General features: G+C 48.9%; 5 protein-coding genes and 2 non-coding genes across 7 annotated transcripts; 4 read left to right on the forward strand and 3 right to left on the reverse strand.

Annotated features, from left to right (window-relative positions):
• Nucleotides 1-2413: 2413 nt before the first annotated feature.
• On the reverse strand, nt 2414-4143 carry VTN77DRAFT_4339 (uncharacterized protein; the record flags this gene model as incomplete). Its single annotated transcript, XM_069420387.1, has 2 exons — nt 2414-3925; nt 3994-4143. 2 exons carry the CDS (start codon nt 4141-4143, stop codon nt 2414-2416), a joined length of 1662 nt encoding a protein of 553 aa, XP_069282010.1.
• Nucleotides 4144-4821: 678 nt separating this feature from the next.
• VTN77DRAFT_4340 (uncharacterized protein) lies at nt 4822-6090 on the forward strand (the record flags this gene model as incomplete). Its single annotated transcript, XM_069420389.1, has 1 exon — nt 4822-6090. One exon carries the CDS (start codon nt 4822-4824, stop codon nt 6088-6090), a length of 1269 nt encoding a protein of 422 aa, XP_069282011.1.
• Nucleotides 6091-8585: 2495 nt separating this feature from the next.
• On the reverse strand, nt 8586-9709 carry VTN77DRAFT_4341 (uncharacterized protein; the record flags this gene model as incomplete). Its single annotated transcript, XM_069420390.1, has 2 exons — nt 8586-9260; nt 9338-9709. The coding sequence occupies 2 exons, from the start codon at nt 9707-9709 to the stop codon at nt 8586-8588; spliced, it is 1047 nt and encodes a 348-aa protein (XP_069282012.1).
• A 1332-nt stretch (nt 9710-11041) lies between these two features.
• VTN77DRAFT_4342 (uncharacterized protein) lies at nt 11042-12313 on the forward strand (the record flags this gene model as incomplete). Its single annotated transcript, XM_069420391.1, has 1 exon — nt 11042-12313. The coding sequence occupies one exon, from the start codon at nt 11042-11044 to the stop codon at nt 12311-12313; it is 1272 nt and encodes a 423-aa protein (XP_069282013.1).
• A 2062-nt stretch (nt 12314-14375) lies between these two features.
• On the forward strand, nt 14376-14479 carry VTN77DRAFT_t13. The gene has a single exon. It is a non-coding gene; the product is annotated as a tRNA-Pro (tRNA).
• Nucleotides 14480-14964: 485 nt separating this feature from the next.
• VTN77DRAFT_t14 lies at nt 14965-15068 on the forward strand. The gene has a single exon. It is a non-coding gene; the product is annotated as a tRNA-Pro (tRNA).
• A 348-nt stretch (nt 15069-15416) lies between these two features.
• VTN77DRAFT_4343 (uncharacterized protein) lies at nt 15417-18083 on the reverse strand (the record flags this gene model as incomplete). Its single annotated transcript, XM_069420392.1, has 8 exons — nt 15417-15659; nt 15740-16829; nt 16890-16973; nt 17023-17129; nt 17190-17283; nt 17416-17478; nt 17550-17569; nt 17832-18083. The coding sequence occupies 8 exons, from the start codon at nt 18081-18083 to the stop codon at nt 15417-15419; spliced, it is 1953 nt and encodes a 650-aa protein (XP_069282014.1).
• Nucleotides 18084-18476: the final 393 nt, after the last annotated feature.

An 18476-nucleotide genomic window follows, 5' to 3' on the forward strand; every position in this document is an offset into this window, starting at 1 on the left:
TTGACTTAGGTACCTAACCTGGTCCCACAAACAGTCCACCAGCCGGTCCACCGGATACCTTCGGTGATAATCGTTCATACTTCACCAGATTCAATTCGCCAGTGGCCACTGCTACTACTAATCAAGACTCACGACTCAAATTTGGACTCTAGACTCTAGGCTCGGGACTCTGATTGATTATTTAGGCATTCCTGAGGGATTGAATTAACTCAAAACTATAATAATAGTTCATGCAGGTGTACCAGACATCGGTAAATTACCGAACACTTCAACAGGTAGGTTCTTAAACCGGGTCCATCTAGTAATTAGTTGGTTAACTACCTAGGTACTCCAGTCTTTCCTGGTCACCGCGTCAGTATTAACACTATCTGCTTCCTGATCTATAGGTAGGAGGTAGGTACCTCTTACTAATTCCTAGTAATAATTAACGATCCAATCTGACATCGCTACACTACCTACCTAGGTACGCGTTGACCTCCGTGACCTGGTCTGGTTGACGATTAAGTTTAAAATAAGATAAGTCAATTAGGTTTAAACTACTCTTGGGAATAGTAAAACGGTTAACCACGTCTCTGGAAGGACCCTGACAGACTCAATCCCGAAGGATCAAGGACAGAAAGATGAAAAAGAAAAAAAAATGGGCTCTTCGTCTATGTAAGTTACCTAGGGTGAGCTTCACATACCACTTTTAGGCCCTTGCCTTCCCCTCTTTTAGTGCGGCCCCCACGCGCAAGGGGCCCGATGTGACCCGTGTGTTGTGGGTCCTATTATTACTCCGTAGTCCACACTCTGTCATAAAACTAATGATGATGAAGAAGAAGAAGAAGAATAATGGCTAAGAATTTATGTACATAAGTACTGTAAGTATATACGGAGTACCTATTATTCCCTGACGGAAGCTCCTGAAGCAAGCTTGTATGATTGATTCACTAATATCTACATATCTACGAACCTATCTAGTGTGTATAAGCTAACTAACTGCATAAATTTGTGGGTTGGTTTGTTGGTTTGTTGGTTGGTTGGTGCCAATAATATAATCAAGGGCAGTAGTAATTAGTACGGGGTACAGTACCTAATTGAAGAGACAGCAGAATCTACAGTACTATGTATGTTCTAGCACTCTCCCTTAAACAGTTAAACTTACTGCTTACATGCATACAAAGCGAGCCATTGATGCAAATCTATCTATTTGCTTCTTTCGTAAAATGGTAGTTTATATAGCTAGGTAAACCATAAATATAGTTACCTAGTGGTTTCTTCCAATACTATACGACCTATCTAAAAGGAAATAAAGTATTCACCTAATTAAAGTTATTACTATGTAGTATATAGAGGTTTTAATTCCACAAGCCTATATATCACCCTATCTAAATATTGGTAAATACAACCTCGTTTGTTGCCTGCACCATGTACTCACTGCACTGTAGATTACATTACCATTGGCCTAATAAACGTCGACGACGAAGCACGATAGATAGGTAAATAAAAACGATTGAATTTTGGACTGGAACTAGAACTAGAACTAGAAAAACAAATCGATGTGGCCGATCAACCTTTGCTTCCATCTTCTTTCTTCTTCTTCTTCTTCTTCTTCTTTCTCTCTCTCTCTCTCTCTCTCTTTCTTTCTTTCTTTCTTTCTTTCTTTCTTTCTTTCTTTCTTTCTTTCTTTCTTTCTTTCTTTCTTTCTTTCTTTNTTGTCTGGGGTATTATTTTTATTTGCTTGGTTCAGGGGTGAGATCACGACATAATACAGCCTAGAAGTCCTAGGCGCTAACAAGAAGGAGAAGAAAAAGAAGAATATGTATATTCGTTATGGGTATTTATTCACAAATGATAACTGTACTGTGATATGACGTGATGTGATGCCCAAGATAGTAGGTAGGTACCTAGAGGTATACCTAAGTACAGCTAGGGTAGCTAGGGTAGGTAGGTTAGGCACGAGATACAGTAAGAAGCTGGGTACCTAGGTAGGTAGGTAATTAACTAACCAGCCAAAGAAAGAACACCGTTAATAACTGAAAAGGGCGAAAAAAAAATACAGGAAAAAAAAAGACAGGAAAAAAAAAGACAGGAAAAAAAAAAAGACGAGAAAAAAAAAAGATGAGAAAAGACAAGAAAAAGAAAAGCAAAAGGTAGCTCGCAGCTGCTCGCTCTATATTCATGGACCTATATATGCTATTTACTTTATTGAAATTGAATTGAAATGGAATGCGGAAATTTCGAAAGCTGATCTGTCCACAAAACTCCAAGAGGCAAAGCAAGCAAGCAAGCAAGCAAGCATCAGGGTAACCGTAAGCTCATAACAAAAAAAAAGAAAAAAAAAAGAAAATCATAATTGATTGGGATTGGTGATTCGGATCACTCGAGGGATCGAAGGAACCGAACCAAGCAAGATGGTGCAATCTACTCCTGTCTATTTATTCATCTTCCTCCTCCTCTCCTCCCTCCGTCGAACATCCTCCATTTCTTCCAGGACAACCTCGTTGAATTCCTCCCACGCGTCCAGGAACAGGTGGTGACCCGCTTTCTTGATAATGATCACTTTCGCCTCGCCGTTGTCGGCTTCGCGCTCTTCTGGAGTGGCGTTGCGGAGAACGCGACGTCGCTCTTCTTCGATCTTCGCCTTCGCCGCGTAGCCTCCCTCCACGTCCATCCAGTCGTGGTCGCCGTACAGGAAGACGACGGGAATGCCGTTTTCCCGCTTTGAAGAAGAAGAAGGAGAAGGAGATGACGACGATGACGACGGCGTTGCAGAGGCTGTGGAAGCGGAGGAATCAGAAGAAGATAGCGAGACTACTGACGAGCTGGCTTCTTCAGACGAAGGCCGGATGATCTGCCGGCCTACGCCGTGAATCCGACGGATCAATGGGCTCCGTGCATATGCGCCCGGAGCCAAGATGTAGGCCAATGCATACTCTCCGCTCCCGCGAAGTCGGAAGATGGAGTACGAGTACTCGTGAAGAGCTTGGGCCTCGGCAGGCGGAAGATGCGAAAAGCGTCGATGCGTCCAGCCAGATACCAGACGCGGGCCCAGTGGTCCCGACCAACGCACCAGGCTGAACGGGGAGATATTGGCATCCCAGAGGTAGGTGAACCATCGCGGAAGGGGTCTGCGAGGCACAGTCATCGTCTCGGGCGCTTTAGCGCGCGCGTTCAAGAGGTTGTTATTGTCGCCTCTGCTGGTATTATTGCTGGTGATGTCCTCTTGGTCTTGCGTGAACTCGTTGGCCAACGACGACTCTGACGGCTCCGGCAGATCCGCATCAGTCGCGTAGGGATTTTCAGGAATACCCACCGGGGAAGCCAGGATGAGCTTGTTGAGGTGGCCAGGATATTTGAGCGCGTAGGCAACGGCCATATATCCTCCCAGACTGTGGCCCATCAGCGTGAAACGGTCGATTTTCCGCTTCACCCGCCACTCCTCCAGCGCGTCGATAAACCAGTCCTCCGCTTCCGTGACGGCTGCCTCACGGTCCTTGGCCTTGATCTTGAATGGTGGACGGGTGCTGCGGCCCATGCCCAGCATGTCCAGCGCGTACAACCGCCAGCCCTTGGCGCGACTCAGGGGCTCGAAGTTCTTGTAAAACATCCCCAGCCCAATCCCGTATCCATGCAGAATGACCAGATTGTTCTCGGTCTTTTCGCCCACGCGCTCGACGGAGAACTCGTTCAAGGCCCGATTCTTGCCGCTCAGCTCGACCATGCGCGACCGCCAGAGTCGAGGTCCGTAGGGGTCATTCACTGAATTGGCCGTTTCATCGCCTTTCTGGCTGGGGTCGACTGCCCGGAGACTGTCTGTGGCGGCATCTGCAGCATCGGGGCTATCTGCTGTGTTTCCCGTCTGGCGCTGCGTGGGAGCCTGCTGGAGATAGGGGATGAAGGACAGCACCTTCTGTTCGGCGGCAGCAGCAGGGATCTTCGCCCACTGTGTGGCAGACAGCTGTCAGCGCTTGCACGGTACAATTCATCTCAATTGCAGATTGAGCGACTTGCCCATTGGCTGAACCCCTCCTTATAACTTAGGGGAAACCATCCCGATGATGCTGATGCGCCGGAACCCTGTCGGACAGAGTAAGGTTCTTTCGCCTGCTGGCGCGAGCGCATGTCTTCCTCAGACGGGCTCAAGGTCTCTGGCGACGACATTGAGATAGGATATTGTGGAGAGGACGAGGGAGAATCCGTAGAGTATGGCTGCCCGCGGCGGATGGGCGATGAAACAGGCAGCGTGGCATCTAATGCGGCCCGGGATCGCGACACCTGCAGCAGAGGAAACGAGCCAACACGCCCTGAGTACAGCTTGCTGAGTGGTGGTCGAGTGACAGAGGGGCTCTGCCACTCAGGTTGGATAGCCAGGAAGCGACCATAGAAGAAAACAGAGGGGCAGGGGGTGGCGTTGAATGCCAGTTAAAGGCGGAGAGGACGACCACAGGCAGCAGCAACACGCGTAATCAATAGCCTAGCTTTTAGACAATGGCCTGGATTACATACTCCGTATAACTAAGTTATAACTAGCTTAACTGAATCCATTGGCATAGACAGCCTCCATCATGCTGGTGGCAGCGGACTTAACGGCGGACTTTGGGCTTACCGCCTTGTCTTGTCTTCTCCACCCTCCACCGCGGAAACGCCTGTCAGTTCGATAATCAAGCTTGAGACACGAACAGCTCCTGCACTCAGCCATCCTGTCAGAAGACAGCTTCCCGTGCTCCATGACCGGTGATGCCGTAGGCTACTGGCCTCCGGTGGCCACGAGATCGCTGCGTTACAGTTGACGGGTTTGAAGACTACATCACGACCTGAACTCGGACAGACTGGCTCGAAATGTCCTCCGACCGTCTGGATCAGCTCGTCAAAGGCGCCCCAGCTGTGGACGCCCAAGCGCCTGCGACCGAATCTCTTGCTCCGCTGCCAAAGCACTACCTGCAAAGCGAATCGCGCCCATCGACGCCGGATCCTCTTTCAACTCTGCCCTCGTCGCCGCCCCAGATCTATCTGAACCTGCTGATTCTGGAGTGCTCCCTGCGCGCCCAGTATCTGGCGCTGCGAGAGCGTCGCCGCCAAAATACGTTCTTCCTCACGCTGCTGGCCCTCTGGATCGCCTATTTCTTCTACGCGCTTTTCCTACGGCCGCGCGAAGATGGCCGTGGGGTGGGAGGTTCTGTATACTGGATGGTGGAGATGGGCGAGAAGGTGGCCCTCATGGGAGGCATCGTGACGGCGATTCTTGTCTGGGGCACAGGACAGTGGGAACGCGGAGTGCGCTGGCCACGGCGCTGGCTCGCAGTCGCCAATCGCGGCCTCCGCGGCATGAACACCAAGATCGTCGTCATCCGGGGTCCCTGGTGGCAGGAACTGCTGTCCTACCTCTCCTTCATCTTCCCGTTCGCGTCGCTATTCCAGTCCCCGAGCAATTATCGCTATGTCGAGGTGCACCCATCCGAGAAACGGGCCAACCGGCAGCACCACTCTGTCTATGACGACGACAGCGAAGCCGGTGTCATCGAGGAGGACCTGTCCCCGGGGGGAGACTATATCCGGTTACTGCTGCTGCCCAAGGCGTTTTCTCCGGAATTTCGGGAGAATTGGGACGAGTACCGCACGGATTACTGGGAGAAGGAGAACGAACGCCGAGCGCAGCTCCGTCGGAAGATCTACGAACGAGAACGTCAGTTGGCGCGACAAGAGGGGGGCTGGTTCTGGTGGCTGCCCTTCCGACGGTCCCGACGACGGAAGATCAAGTTGACTGACACCCATCATCACCATGGCAGCAGTTCCAGCAAGACGCAAGAAGTCAAACGTCGCAGCACGCACTTGCAGCATTCCCGGGGTTCTTCGTCCCGCAGCGCGACCCCTGTGGATAGCAGCAATGCGACTCTGACGGATCACCCGCAGCAGCGGCGAAAGAAGAGTTCCCGGTCATCTACCACCTCGTCGAGAGCGCTCTCTCCGTTGAGTGCTGCTGCTGCCAGCCCAGTGCGGGAGTCCACACCGTCGGTCTCGTCTACTGCGTCTGATGATTCATCTCTTGGGGGGAACGAAAAGCGGGAGGCAGCTACGATAGAAAGTACAGAGATGAGCGATAAAAGTTGAACGTCAGTTGTCAGTTGTCAGTTGTCATTTTTGCCTTTCAAAATCTACAATTCCGTTGTTTTGCGAGTAGAGTAGAGTAAAAATGGAGAAAAAGACAGAAAAAAGAAGAGAAGAGAAAAGATCACTTCGGATGGAGTCTTCGACACCTTGTCAGACAGGAAAAAGAACTTGTCGAGAGTAGAGAAAGAAAGAAACTTCTTGTCTTCGTGTAGATAGATATCTTCCAATGCAGACGTGTGTATGTACTTGCAGCAGAAGGAGATATCTGACGATATTCACAGAATAACTTGTGTCATAGAGTGAGTGGTTGATAGATATGTGACAACAACTAACCAACCAACAATACCTACCTAAATCTACTGTCCACATAAACCCAACAATCCATTATCTCAATTGATAATGTACTAACTGTGGTAATAGCTATACTGTACTTTACCTACAGGTAGGACATGCAAACTGCCTACAGCAGAGAATAACCAATCCAATCCAATCCAACTCAGACGAGTCTACCTACCTAGGTAAGTATTGTTGGATAGGCTCCTGCAGTCACCCGATCACAATCACGCAATTGCTAACCCTATCTTGCATACCGTACGGATGTAGAGCGGAGAATCTCGGGAGAGAGATAGAGAACGCATTGGGTACCTACCTGGTACGGGTACAATCCTTGGTAGATTATATAGGCAATTTGGCTCCTGGAATTTCCATTATACTGCCATCCTGGTCATCAACTTCCCTTCAACTACTACTTTGATCTGGGAGGATTTGAGAGCAATCGTCATTACCAACATGAGCAGCCGTCCCCCACGGATGAAAGAAATGGAAGCAGCACCGCCATCGCTGCTGCTGCTGCAACCTGGCTGGCTTCGCCTGCCCCGACCGAACACGACGTCCACATCCTCCAACACCAATATACCGGCTATCTGCAAGCGCTGCTCCCCTTCCTCGCCAACGCGAAGAAACGCCTGTTGACCATCTACGACGCGCTGGCGCAGATGGACCACACCACCCAGCTGATCAAGTCCATCGATCGATGTCCGACCATCAAATCGGCGCTCCAGAATCCGGCCTTGGCGCATACCGTCTGGGCTCCCACCGACGAGGCGTTTACAAGAGCAAACATTTCTGATGGTGCTGCTGAGCACATCCTTCTCCACCACATCGCTCCCTATTTCCTCCCGCTCCGCGCCATGCTGGACATCCCCAACGCCCCGTCCTTCTCTCTCCGTCCCGACTGAACGGCGCGCAACGGCTGCGCCTGCTCCCGTCGGTGCTGGGGGGTTTGCGCGTGCGTGAACGACGGCTCCAGGGTCATCGCGAGCGACATCCTCGTGCGCAACGGCATCATCCACCTCGTCGACGAGGTCGTCCTGCCGCCGCCGTCGGTGCTGCAGCTCACAGCCGCGCTGCCGCTGCCGGAATTCAGCATTTTCCAGCTGGCGCTGCGCAAGACGGGAGTGGAGAGGGAGATTGATGCAGGCGCATTCGTAGGCGGCACGCTGTTCGTCCCGAGGAACGAGGCCTTCAACACGCTCAGCGACGCAGTCAGAGACGTTCTGCTTGGCAGCAAGGGAGAGAAATATCTCCGCGCCATCGTCCGGTATCATGTCGTGCCGAACCGGACGCTCTACTCGAATGCTTTCTACGATGAGACCACATCTGCACCTGCTGCCGCTGCCGCTGCTACTACTGCTACTGCTCCAACACCAGACTACACCCTCCCAACAGCCACCAATCGAGACGACCCCGTATGGCGCATTCTCAAGGGGACACGCACATTCCGTCTTCCGACCCTGTTCGCGGGACAGAGTCTGTCGGTGACCGTGGCGCGATACGCGGGGTTGATCTATGCGAGTAGAAAATGGTAAGCATGGACAGGCCGATGTGGTGGTGCAAGACGGCGTGGCGAGTGATGGCGTCGTCCATGTCGTGAATGGGGTCTTGATCTCTGAACCTCTAGAGGGGGAAATCCCCTGTCGGAGAAGAGGGTGAAGGAGAAAAAGCAAGTACTAGTGCGTTGAGTGTGGAGGATCTGATTAAGAGGTTGGATCCGTTTTCTCTGGAGGATTGACTGACTGACTGATTGACTGACGGGACAAGATAACCTGGCAGATCCATAGGTTTACGACCCGATTTGATAGTCTACATTTTTTTTTAACGATAAGAGAACAAGCAAATTCAATTCTTTAAATTAAATTAAATTAATTATATCCAGGACGAAGTTGGATCTTCCTCTCCTAGCAAGAAATATACAAAAAGAAGAAGAAAGGGAAAAAAAAGGAATAGCACAGGAAAAAACAATCTAGAATAAAGCAAGAATTCATAGATTGAGCCAGTGATTACTAACATTACTAATTAGTAAGTAGAATTGATACACGATATACACTGATGCACTCTGAATTGTCAGGCTTTCCCTTTGATGTAGTTTATTTCGCACTGTCGATGTTCAGTTCATGTCTTCATTTCCATGTCATGTCATGTCATCTACCTGGGCTTCACGTTGGACCAGACGAGCAGCTTCTCCTTCTCCTTCTCCGGTGTTGAATGAGAAGTCCTCCGGTGCCGACGGGATAGTGGGGGTGAGCCATGGACAGTGGCAGAGGCCGTCCAACAAATTGCGTATGCGTATTCATATTCGTGTTGCTGTTGCTGTTGCTGTTGCGCTGGGTACTACCATCGCCGTTATTGGGGCCAGAAGTATATGACAACCTCTCGAGACCAGCAGCTATCGATCTGGAGGGACGAAGACTGGCATGTCGTGTTGACGACAGATAAGCTGGTCGGAGACCAGATACGAGAGACGACGTGGTGACGGATCGTCGGTGGTACAGTGGACGTCGTCGTTCTTCCGCCTCTGCCTTGGTACCGCCAGCGCTGCTGGTTGTGCTGGTAGAGGACGACCGAGATGGCAGGTCGAGACGCTTGTTGATGGATAGCCAGGCTTGGTCGTCATCAGCAGCAGCAGCATCGACAATGTCATCCTCGCCACTGAGGCTGAGGTTGAGGCTGGGGCTGATTGAGGAAGAGGACGACCGGGGAATAGTTCTTCGCCAGCCTACGCCCTCAAAGTCGCGCTCAGTAGGTGCGTCACTCCTGACGACGTCGGAGAACGAGAACGATGACGACGATTCTTGGGAAGGCGTCAATGTCAATGTCAACTTCTCATGATGCTGTTATTTATGTGTTAGGTCTTCTCTCTCATAGAAAAATAGCAATATCAGGGGCAAAGGGAAGGAGAAGACCTAACCTTCGCAGTACGAAAAGAGGACTCAGAACCAGGATTGGCAGCGGCAGTCTCCCCCACCAGTCGATGCCGAAGCCGACTTGTACTTTTCGAGCGCGACGAAGGCAACCCCCCACCAGGCGTGTTTGATTCCGAAAAGGTTAAAAAGGTGAAGAGAGAGCCTGACGAGTCGAATCCTGCGTCTGAGGGAGCAGGGAAGAGGAAGAACTTGACGAGAAAAGCGTAGGCCAGTTCGACGTAGACGATCAACACTCGTAGGAACAGGACGATGAGGGCGAGGGCGATGGTGACGCAGGCTAATAGGATGAGGGGGACGGAGATGAGGAGGAGGATAGGTAGGATGGTGAGGTTGGAGATGGACATGGACATTTGCATATTGCACTGTAGAAATGGCTATATCAATGAAGTGCTCAGTGGAGGTAGGCATCTACCTAGGTACATCGTGAGCGACAGACAGGTATGCAGTCAGTCAAGTCGTTTGAGCGGAGCGTGATGATATAATAGTAGCTGGAGCAGGATGAAGGAAGCTCCTCTTCCTGCATTCAACATGGCATGTGATCCAGACCGGGATCAAGGCGTCCAACGGAGACACTTGACTTCTTCGAATTTGGTCAGTACGTGTATTCTAGGAATTACAATTCAGGGAGACATATAGAGAGAGAGAGAGAGATTATATGGCATATAATATAGCTTAATCCGAACTATACACCTAATACCATACTGGTGTTATAGCAAACATGAGCATCATAAGGAAACAGTTATATAACGGTCATATGACAGTTAGCCACTAATAGATGCTTTTTTAAGAAATATTCTTAGAAAAACATCAAAAATCTATAGGAAAAAAATATCAACTCTTGCAAATAATTTTTTTTCTAAAATATGGACTTTATAGTATAGTATTTCTCCACCATAACCTCAAGTTATGGATATAGTTTAGATAGTCTGGTACTTAGACTAGATACAAATCAGGGCGTCGTCTTCTTCCCAAAATCTAAGCTCATGATGTAGTCTAGTACCTAGAATGTAAAGTTATGGTTTAGATCCAGCCTTAGGTAGGGAAAAGATAAAGAAGCTTCGTAAGAAAAAGACATTAGTAAGAGGACGATGACATTGGTAGAGAGGAAAGACATTAAGGAAGTCGTTAGTAGTTTTTGTTCTTTTCTTTTAAAAAAAAATTGTATTAAATATTAGATTCTTAGGAACATTTAGGTATGAAGAGATTATAAAAATAAAAATAAAAAAATAAAATAAAAAATAAAAATAAAAAATAAAAATAAAAAATAAAAAATAAAAAATAAATAAAAAATAAATAAAAAATAAATAAAAAATAAATAAAAAATAAATAAATAAACATAACCTGTCTATAGACCGTCAATTAATAGTATCTAAACTACGGTATCATTGTACACGATCTCCCCGCAATTGCCTGGTTGTTATGAAAGCAATACTCTTTTTGTACTCCGTAGTATGCTGTACTATACCAGCCCATACTAACTCCACTAATCACTGCAGACCGGTCTTCTCTACCGTAGATCAACAGCGGAGAAATCAGAATAATCTCCGGTCGGAGCTGGAACTTAGTTAATGATCGGTATGTCATAGCATAAATAGACTAAACTAACTGATCTACCGATCTTCGAACCCACACCTAAGATACGACAAGATACAGCGAACGCAAGGGGAATAATTCAAGACAAATGAAAAATGGCCAGCAATAACACAGCTGATGACACGCCCTTCCCCTGGGAGGTAGGCGTCTTTGACGCGCACTGCCATCCCACCGACACCATGACATCAATCGCCGCCATCCCGCACATGAAGGCCTCCACCCTCACCATCATGGCCACGCGGGGCGAGGATCAGCATCTCGTCGAGCAGGTTGCATCCCAACTGGGGAGGAAGCGACGAGAACAGCAGAAAGAAAATTCCAGCCAGCCAGACGGACAGATCGACTCAACAGAGCGGGTCATCCCCTGCTTCGGCTGGCATCCGTGGTTTGCGCATCACATCCACGATGATCTTTCCCCCACCACTTCTTCGACATCATCATCATCGTCTTCGTCTAAAATAGCACACTACAGAAATGTCCTGACGGGGTCATCCGCCCACGACGACGCTTTCTTCCTCGCTTTACCAGATCCCAAACCACTGTCGACCCTTCTCGCCGAGACGCGCACCCGCCTCCTTGCGCACCCCACCGCACTCGTCGGCGAAGTCGGGCTCGACAAGACCTTTCGCGTCCCCAATGTCTGGAAACCGGAGGAGATACAGGCGCGCGACGGCTCGCTGACGCCTGGCGCGCGTGAAGGCCGGACGCTGTCGATCTACCGCGTGACGATGAACCATCAGAAGGCTCTGTTGAAGGCGCAGCTCCAGCTGGCCGGTGAGCTCCGCCGGGCGGTCTCCATCCACAGCGTCCATGCTCATGGGGCGGTACTCGAGCTGCTCCAGGAGCTCTGGCGGGGTCATGAGCGCAAGGTCCCATCCCGGCGCGAGAGGCGACGGCGACGCAGCGCGGAGTTGGCTCATGAGGAGAGCGACGAAGAGAAGAGAGAAAGAAATAAAATAGACGGAAATGACAGAAAAACGGAGCAAGACGAGGACCAGCATGAGACACAAGAGGACTCTGGACCCCTCCCCTTCCCACCACGTATCTGCATGCACTCTTACTCCGGCCCCGCCGAACCCTTGAAACAGTTCCTCCACCCATCCGTGCCGTCAGACATCTACTTCTCCTTCTCGACCGTCATCAACTTCCCCTCGTCGTCAAACCGGTCGGTGGACAAAGTGGTGGAGGTGATCAAGGCCCTGCCAGACGACCGGATCCTGATCGAGAGTGATATCCACTGCGCGGGTCAGCAGATGGACGATCTGCTGGAGGAGGTTGCGCGCACGGTCTGCCAGCTGCGAGGGTGGACGCTCGCGAAGGGCGTAAAGCAGCTGGCTGAGAATTGGAGACGGTTTGTCTTTGGGTAGGTAGCCTGAGGAAATGAAATGAATCCATTCCATACACGTCTGCTATATATATACGGAAATATTATTTCATTAGAAAGAGGGATTCTCCAAGGCCACCTCAAGAGTAAGATCGTTTTTATTCGCTGCTGCTCGGACAATAGGACGTGCTTATCGTCCATGGTTCATCCCATCAATCCGGCAGGATTCTGATCATCAAGTACTACCTCTTAGTTTATAGCCTAGTCCTATGGCATAGAAAACCTACCTAGGCACATAGAGCACTGGCTTGGCTTACATGGTATCTCTCAAGAAAATGAAGTTACCATTACCTGTCAGGACTCAGCTTGTAGATGCCACGCGAAGGGAAAGAGAAGGTCTGTCCCTGGCGAGGAAGGTTTCCTCTTAGAGCAAAATATATAACTATCTTATCCGTGACAGTAGGATAGAGATTGATTGGCTGACCTCTAGCTTCTATAGGTATAGAGGCATTTGATATAGACTGGTCACTGCCAGATATATACTCAAAAGTATATTAGGTAGAGAGTAAGGAATCGAGATAAAGCATGGAAGTTGTTCATATCATATCATAGCTAGGAATGGGAGAATAGAGTCTTTATATACTGCAGCCCCGGCTGAGTCATCTGCTCACGTAAACCAATTTTACTGAAATGTACCTAGAGGGAATTGATCTAAGGTCCAGTGAATGGAACGAAATGTGGCTGAATTAATGGTCCGGATCCTGATCCTCCCGGCATATTTGATTGATAGTTCCATCTGGCTGAATCTGAGAAGCCTGACAGCCGTGAATTTCCAAAAAAAAAAAAAGTAAGAAAAAGAAAAGGGGGGGGTCTGGTTCTAGTGGAAAGCACCATGGAGTTCCCATACTAAGGTTAATTCAGGAAGAATAAAGCTATGTTAATAAAGTGTAGTGTCAATTCATTTCATGTGATAATGTGGTGCCTCCCATACTATCATTAAAGGGGAAGGGCGAATCAATAATCGGGAGCACTCCCAATTATTGATTTTTTTTCCCGGTCTCTACCCGAGTACTTTACTTTATAAAGCATCAAGAAAGAGAAACTTGAGGTAATATATATAATATCACGCTGAGACATACCATACCATACGGGAATTTGTTCGTTGGTTAGGTAGTTGCTAAAAACATGTCCAAGTCCAACTAAAAAAAGGGAGATTTTTTTTTGCTATCAGATGGAAGCGGTAGTGCTTGCTAATAAATTTCGCGCAAGACTGTAATAAAATATCGGCTTCCCTTGCAATCGTGGTGCGATGCAATCGATCTACAGAGTGCTCCGTAGTAACGCCAAAAAAAAACCGGAACCATCAAATTTTTGCGATAGAATTATCGACTTTTATTTAGTAAGATTGAAAAAAGGGAAAAAAATAAATAAAAAAAATACTTGGTTCAGTAGATCATATATTTAAATGAAAAGGGGGTAGTAGCAAATTTATATAGTTACTAACTTTATAAACAGATATATTTTTATGTTCGTACATGCAGATTTAAGAATTCTCTAGAATACCTTGGCTTTATTTGTAAAAGTTCTCCACAACTAAGCCAAAATATGGAAAAAAATTATATAAAAAGTCTTTTTAATCCAGTAACTATCTCTATCATTTTAATAAAAAAAGTCATAGGGGTGGTTGATGTTGTTTCCATTTATATAGTCCGTCTTGTCAGCCGGCGGGCCGAAGACTCATCAACCTATATACAGGAAAAACCGCCAAAACCTTAAGAAATCTCACAAATACCTATCTCCACGAATAGCCCATTTCAGCAACGATGTACTGTACTCCGTATGTAGGGGGAAAAAAAAGAGGAGAAATCCGAATCGAGAAAGAAAATTCGCACGCAACTTCCAAGGCTGCGAGGCGTTCCTTACCCAGTAGTTTGCCTTGTTTGTTTGTCCAGTGCCTTACGTAATGCACATACATACAGTACAAACAGCAAAAACATACCTACGAAGAACATTTTTCAATCCCCAAAAACGCCCCTTTTTGAGCCTAATATCAGCTTCAAGTTTTCCTCTTATATCAATGACAATGAACGCCACTCAACGAGATCGGCTTGATGGTCTAGTTGGTATGATTCGCCCTTCGGGAAAAATTTCCCTGATCCTCAGAGATCGTGATTGGGCGAGGCCCCGGGTTCGAATCCCGGTCAAGCCCTTCTTTTTGCTCGTTCGGCAGACCCTGCACAACCCCCCCTTTTTTTTTTGCCATTTTCATGTATCTCAGACCATGCTTTTAGGTCTTTTTTCCCCCCCAATATAATGTCTTATATTGCTCATTCCATTGAAATTGAGTGGCCTTATTATTATTGTTGTTGGTGGGAAGGAAAACAGTTTTTAATGCCTGAGAGGACTCCGCAAGCCTGTAATGTGAGCCTTTATAAAGCGTTAAAGGGTGAAAATTTAGTGTGGCATTTCACTACAGGCTCTAGGCTTCATTATAGGCTATATAGGCTTCACGGGGCCCGGGGCTCTGGCTACTATAGCCAGCGCGGGGGTTCTACTGAGTGTATAGACCTCGCAGGGGGTAGGCAGATTTCATGAATTTTGTCGTGCCATGCTTACGTAAATTTGGTACCAGGTGTTGATTAAGCGACCTGAAAGTAGATATAATTTTTTCGAGCGAACTCCACTCACTGTCTAGGCTCGATGGTCTAGTTGGTATGATTCGCCCTTCGGGAAAAATTTCCCTGATCCCCAGAGATCGTGATTGGGCGAGGCCCCGGGTTCGAATCCCGGTCGAGCCCTATATTTTTCTTCTATTTTTTCTCTTTTTTTATTTTTGATTTTTAATATATCTTCTTTCCTGTCTTGCTTGTTCTACTGATAAGTGTCTTATCACACAGTATTTATTACTAGTATTATTGTTTTTGATGACCGGATTAGGTGATTAGTATGATACCTAGGAAGGTTGTAGTACCATTCAAGCTATTATATTAATAGTACCTTCAATGTCCTCGAGAAAGGAGTGATTGTAATTGTACTTGTACTTGTAAATGTGCTATCATTATCATCATCATCAACCCATTATTCCATTAAATATCTCGTACATACAGACGTGGATCGATTCACTACCTCATGCATACAGATGAGCATCACTGCTTCTGCTGTAGATAATTACTCAGCACTTCCACCCTCGTCTTCGCCGCCTCATCACCCATTTGAGCCGGCCCCTTGAGGATCTCCAGTATCCGCAACACATCGACTCGTGCGCGCTCCCAGAGGGGATCCATCAGCGTGGACCGGCGGGGGTTCGATACGCGGGACGACGTGTCGGGTCCTAAGCTAGATGACCGCCGCGAGGCTTCGTGTCGTTTTAGTAGGTTGGCGACGATGATCTTGACGATTGTCGTTATCGTTAGCAACTGGAAAATAAAATTGTTATATGGGGGGTAGGAACTGGGCGCGACCCACGTACCGACGCCGAAAAAGCGCGATGACAAAATGCCCACCACACGCCGCCCTCCCCTTTCAGCACGGAATGAATGACGAAGAACGCTCTCATCGACTCGTACGCTGCCTCAAGTGTCCCTCTCACAGCAGCATCTGTGTTGCCATCCGCCGAAGACGGTTCTTCTAACGCCTCACTCTGGATCAGCATGATGCAGTGCCAGTACAGCCCCGTCAGGAACATGATCTGCCGGACGAGCCGCTTCTCGCCCTGCTGGACCAGCGCCGCGATGCGGTCTTCGTCCCACGCGCGGAAGGCGTCTGGGAATGAGCGGTAGGTCGCTCGGAAGCGCGCGAGGAGCAAGCTGCGCTGGCGCGGGTTCGACGCCATGGGCAGGGAAAGCGATCGTGGTGTCGAGATGGTCTCCTGCGCGAGCAGCGCGAGTGAGTACATGCTCTGGACGTAGCCCTGGTCTGCGGTGCGGGGTCCATTGAAGGGATCTTCGCTGATGCTCTCCGGGCTTCCTTCCGTGTAGGAGGAGTCGTCGTTCTCGCGGAGGGGCGCTGCATTGTCGATATCGGAATGTGTGGCGGCAGGTGGCAGTCGCAGACTCATGCTCATGAAACTGTCCTGACACACAACCCCATGCCAGAGCCGTCGTCGTTCCAGACGTTCAAAGAGAGTGAACTTCGGGCTGATCAGGGACGGTTCCCGATTCAAGCCCGTTGCGTATGCTTGCCGGATGAGGATGCCAGAGAACGCCCAACCGTCGGAGGCGCGGCCGGAATTCAACAAGAAGTAAGTCATGAAGACCATGGACTGGATCGCCCGGATGGACGTCCGGTTCAGGTACGAGAAGAGCCGCAGACTCTGATGGCAAGCGCTGGAGTAGAACTCGGCCGTTTCATTCTGCGGGACGATGGTTGCTGATCCCGGCACTTTGAGGAACTGCGTGCCCATCGCTAGCATGATAAAGACAAGAGCGAGGAAGTCGGCGTCGACTTTCGCCTTCTCGGCATTGTCAAGAGCCCAGAAGCCTTCATAGTCGATGTAAAACCGCTCTTTGTTGAGCAGGGGATAAACGGGGTCAACAGACTCGAAGAACACTTCGATTAGACTGGGAGATATAAAACGAATTAGGGCAAATAGCACAACTAAAGGTCGATTCGAGACATACATATCCGCTTGCTCCTTTCTTGGAAGAACGCAAACGACCTCAGCTAGTCCGCCGGAGAGTGTCCAGTAATTACTAAACGGATACCTGTGAAGCAGTCAGCAACGTGAGAGATGCGAAGGTTTCGATTCCATACTCTGATCCAATTCCAAAAATGTTGCTACCATGCGTCGTCGTGTACGGCACATGGCTAAGTAAGAGATCGGTGCCACCTTGATGGACAAAGAGGGCCGGTTTGGCGAACTGACTGTTCGTCAGCAGAGCTCAGATTGAAGCAGCAGATCGGGGCAAAGAAGCGTTCACCTGTTCTGACGAGGGTGGGCTGTGATAAGATGCGTGCGATTGCTTGGGCTTGGGCGGGTAAATACGGCGGGTAGAGGGCTGGCGAATACTCTCGCTGGTTGGTGTTAGTTGACCAGAATTGTTAATTCGACGAGAATGATGTGAAGCATCAATGAGCAATCCTCGGAGCAGGACAGGGAGTGGAAAGAAGACGAATACCACGTCCAGGAGATATCGTCGTACGTACTCGACCAATTCAGCTTTGACTCGATAGACACATTCTGTTCCCCGTCGAATACAAGAAAGACAGCTATTGATTCCAAACTCAGCAAGTTGAAACTCGTGTAAGACCAGTCATTGATAGAGCCAGAGGATACATACTGCGGTCGACCTCGATCGCACTATACGTGTCGAAAAGGTAATTAATTATTAGCACTGATTCAGCGTTTCTCAAGGCGAATGAATCGGATTTCTCATCTATCACACGACAGATAACTAACAGACCAATAACAGCAGAAATCTATGGGGCTAGGCTGCCCGACATTGGGCATGCAACAGTGCAGAATACTCCGTAGACCAGACAGACTCGGTGGGGCATTAACATTAAGGTCACGTATGCTGTGACTCCGTGAAATCGATAAGAACAGCAGCTTCGGAACCAACCTTGATCTTCTTCTCGACGCACTCCTTACAGCTCAGCGTAGGCTTGTTCCTCTTGCGCTTCTTTCTCACCGGCCCGGGCCCACTGCTCTCGGCAGGAATGTCATCGAAGTAACCTTGGCTAGATGAGTTGGTGACGTTGACGCCAGCGTCCTGGTACGAGTGTGTCAGATGCTCCTCGCGGGAGATCTGCAGGCTGGTGGAGAGCTCACGCAGGACGAATGGACTATCAGGATGAGAAGCTTCGTCGGTCATCTTATTGTCTCGTGAAGCACGGCTCAAAGTTTCGTCAGGACATGGCGGGGTTGATCCGGCGGGGGCGGAGTGGAAACAACACGGGGATAAGAAGGCGCTAGTTAGCACCTTGGACCTATGCAGTTAGCGGCTAATAATGTCAAGGAGATGAGATAGGGACAGCTCGGAAATAAGCAGAAAACGGAATCCCAGAAAACCCATACCTTGCTAGTACCTACAGTAGGTACCTCTCCTACTGTCGATAGCAGGCTGTACCCATTAACAGAATCATTGTCAAGGACGCATACAAGGTCAAGGTGGAGATGTACCACGGGCCCTGGGCCGGTCACTGTTTCGATATCGTCCCGTTGGAGCAGAAGGATGGTAAGTCGAACGAGAATGATGCTTGGAAAG

This window comes from Rasamsonia byssochlamydoides (assembly GCF_041956645.1).
Source record: "Rasamsonia byssochlamydoides strain NRRL 3658 unplaced genomic scaffold VTN77scaffold_3, whole genome shotgun sequence".
Lineage (NCBI taxonomy): Eukaryota > Fungi > Ascomycota > Eurotiomycetes > Eurotiales > Trichocomaceae > Rasamsonia > Rasamsonia byssochlamydoides.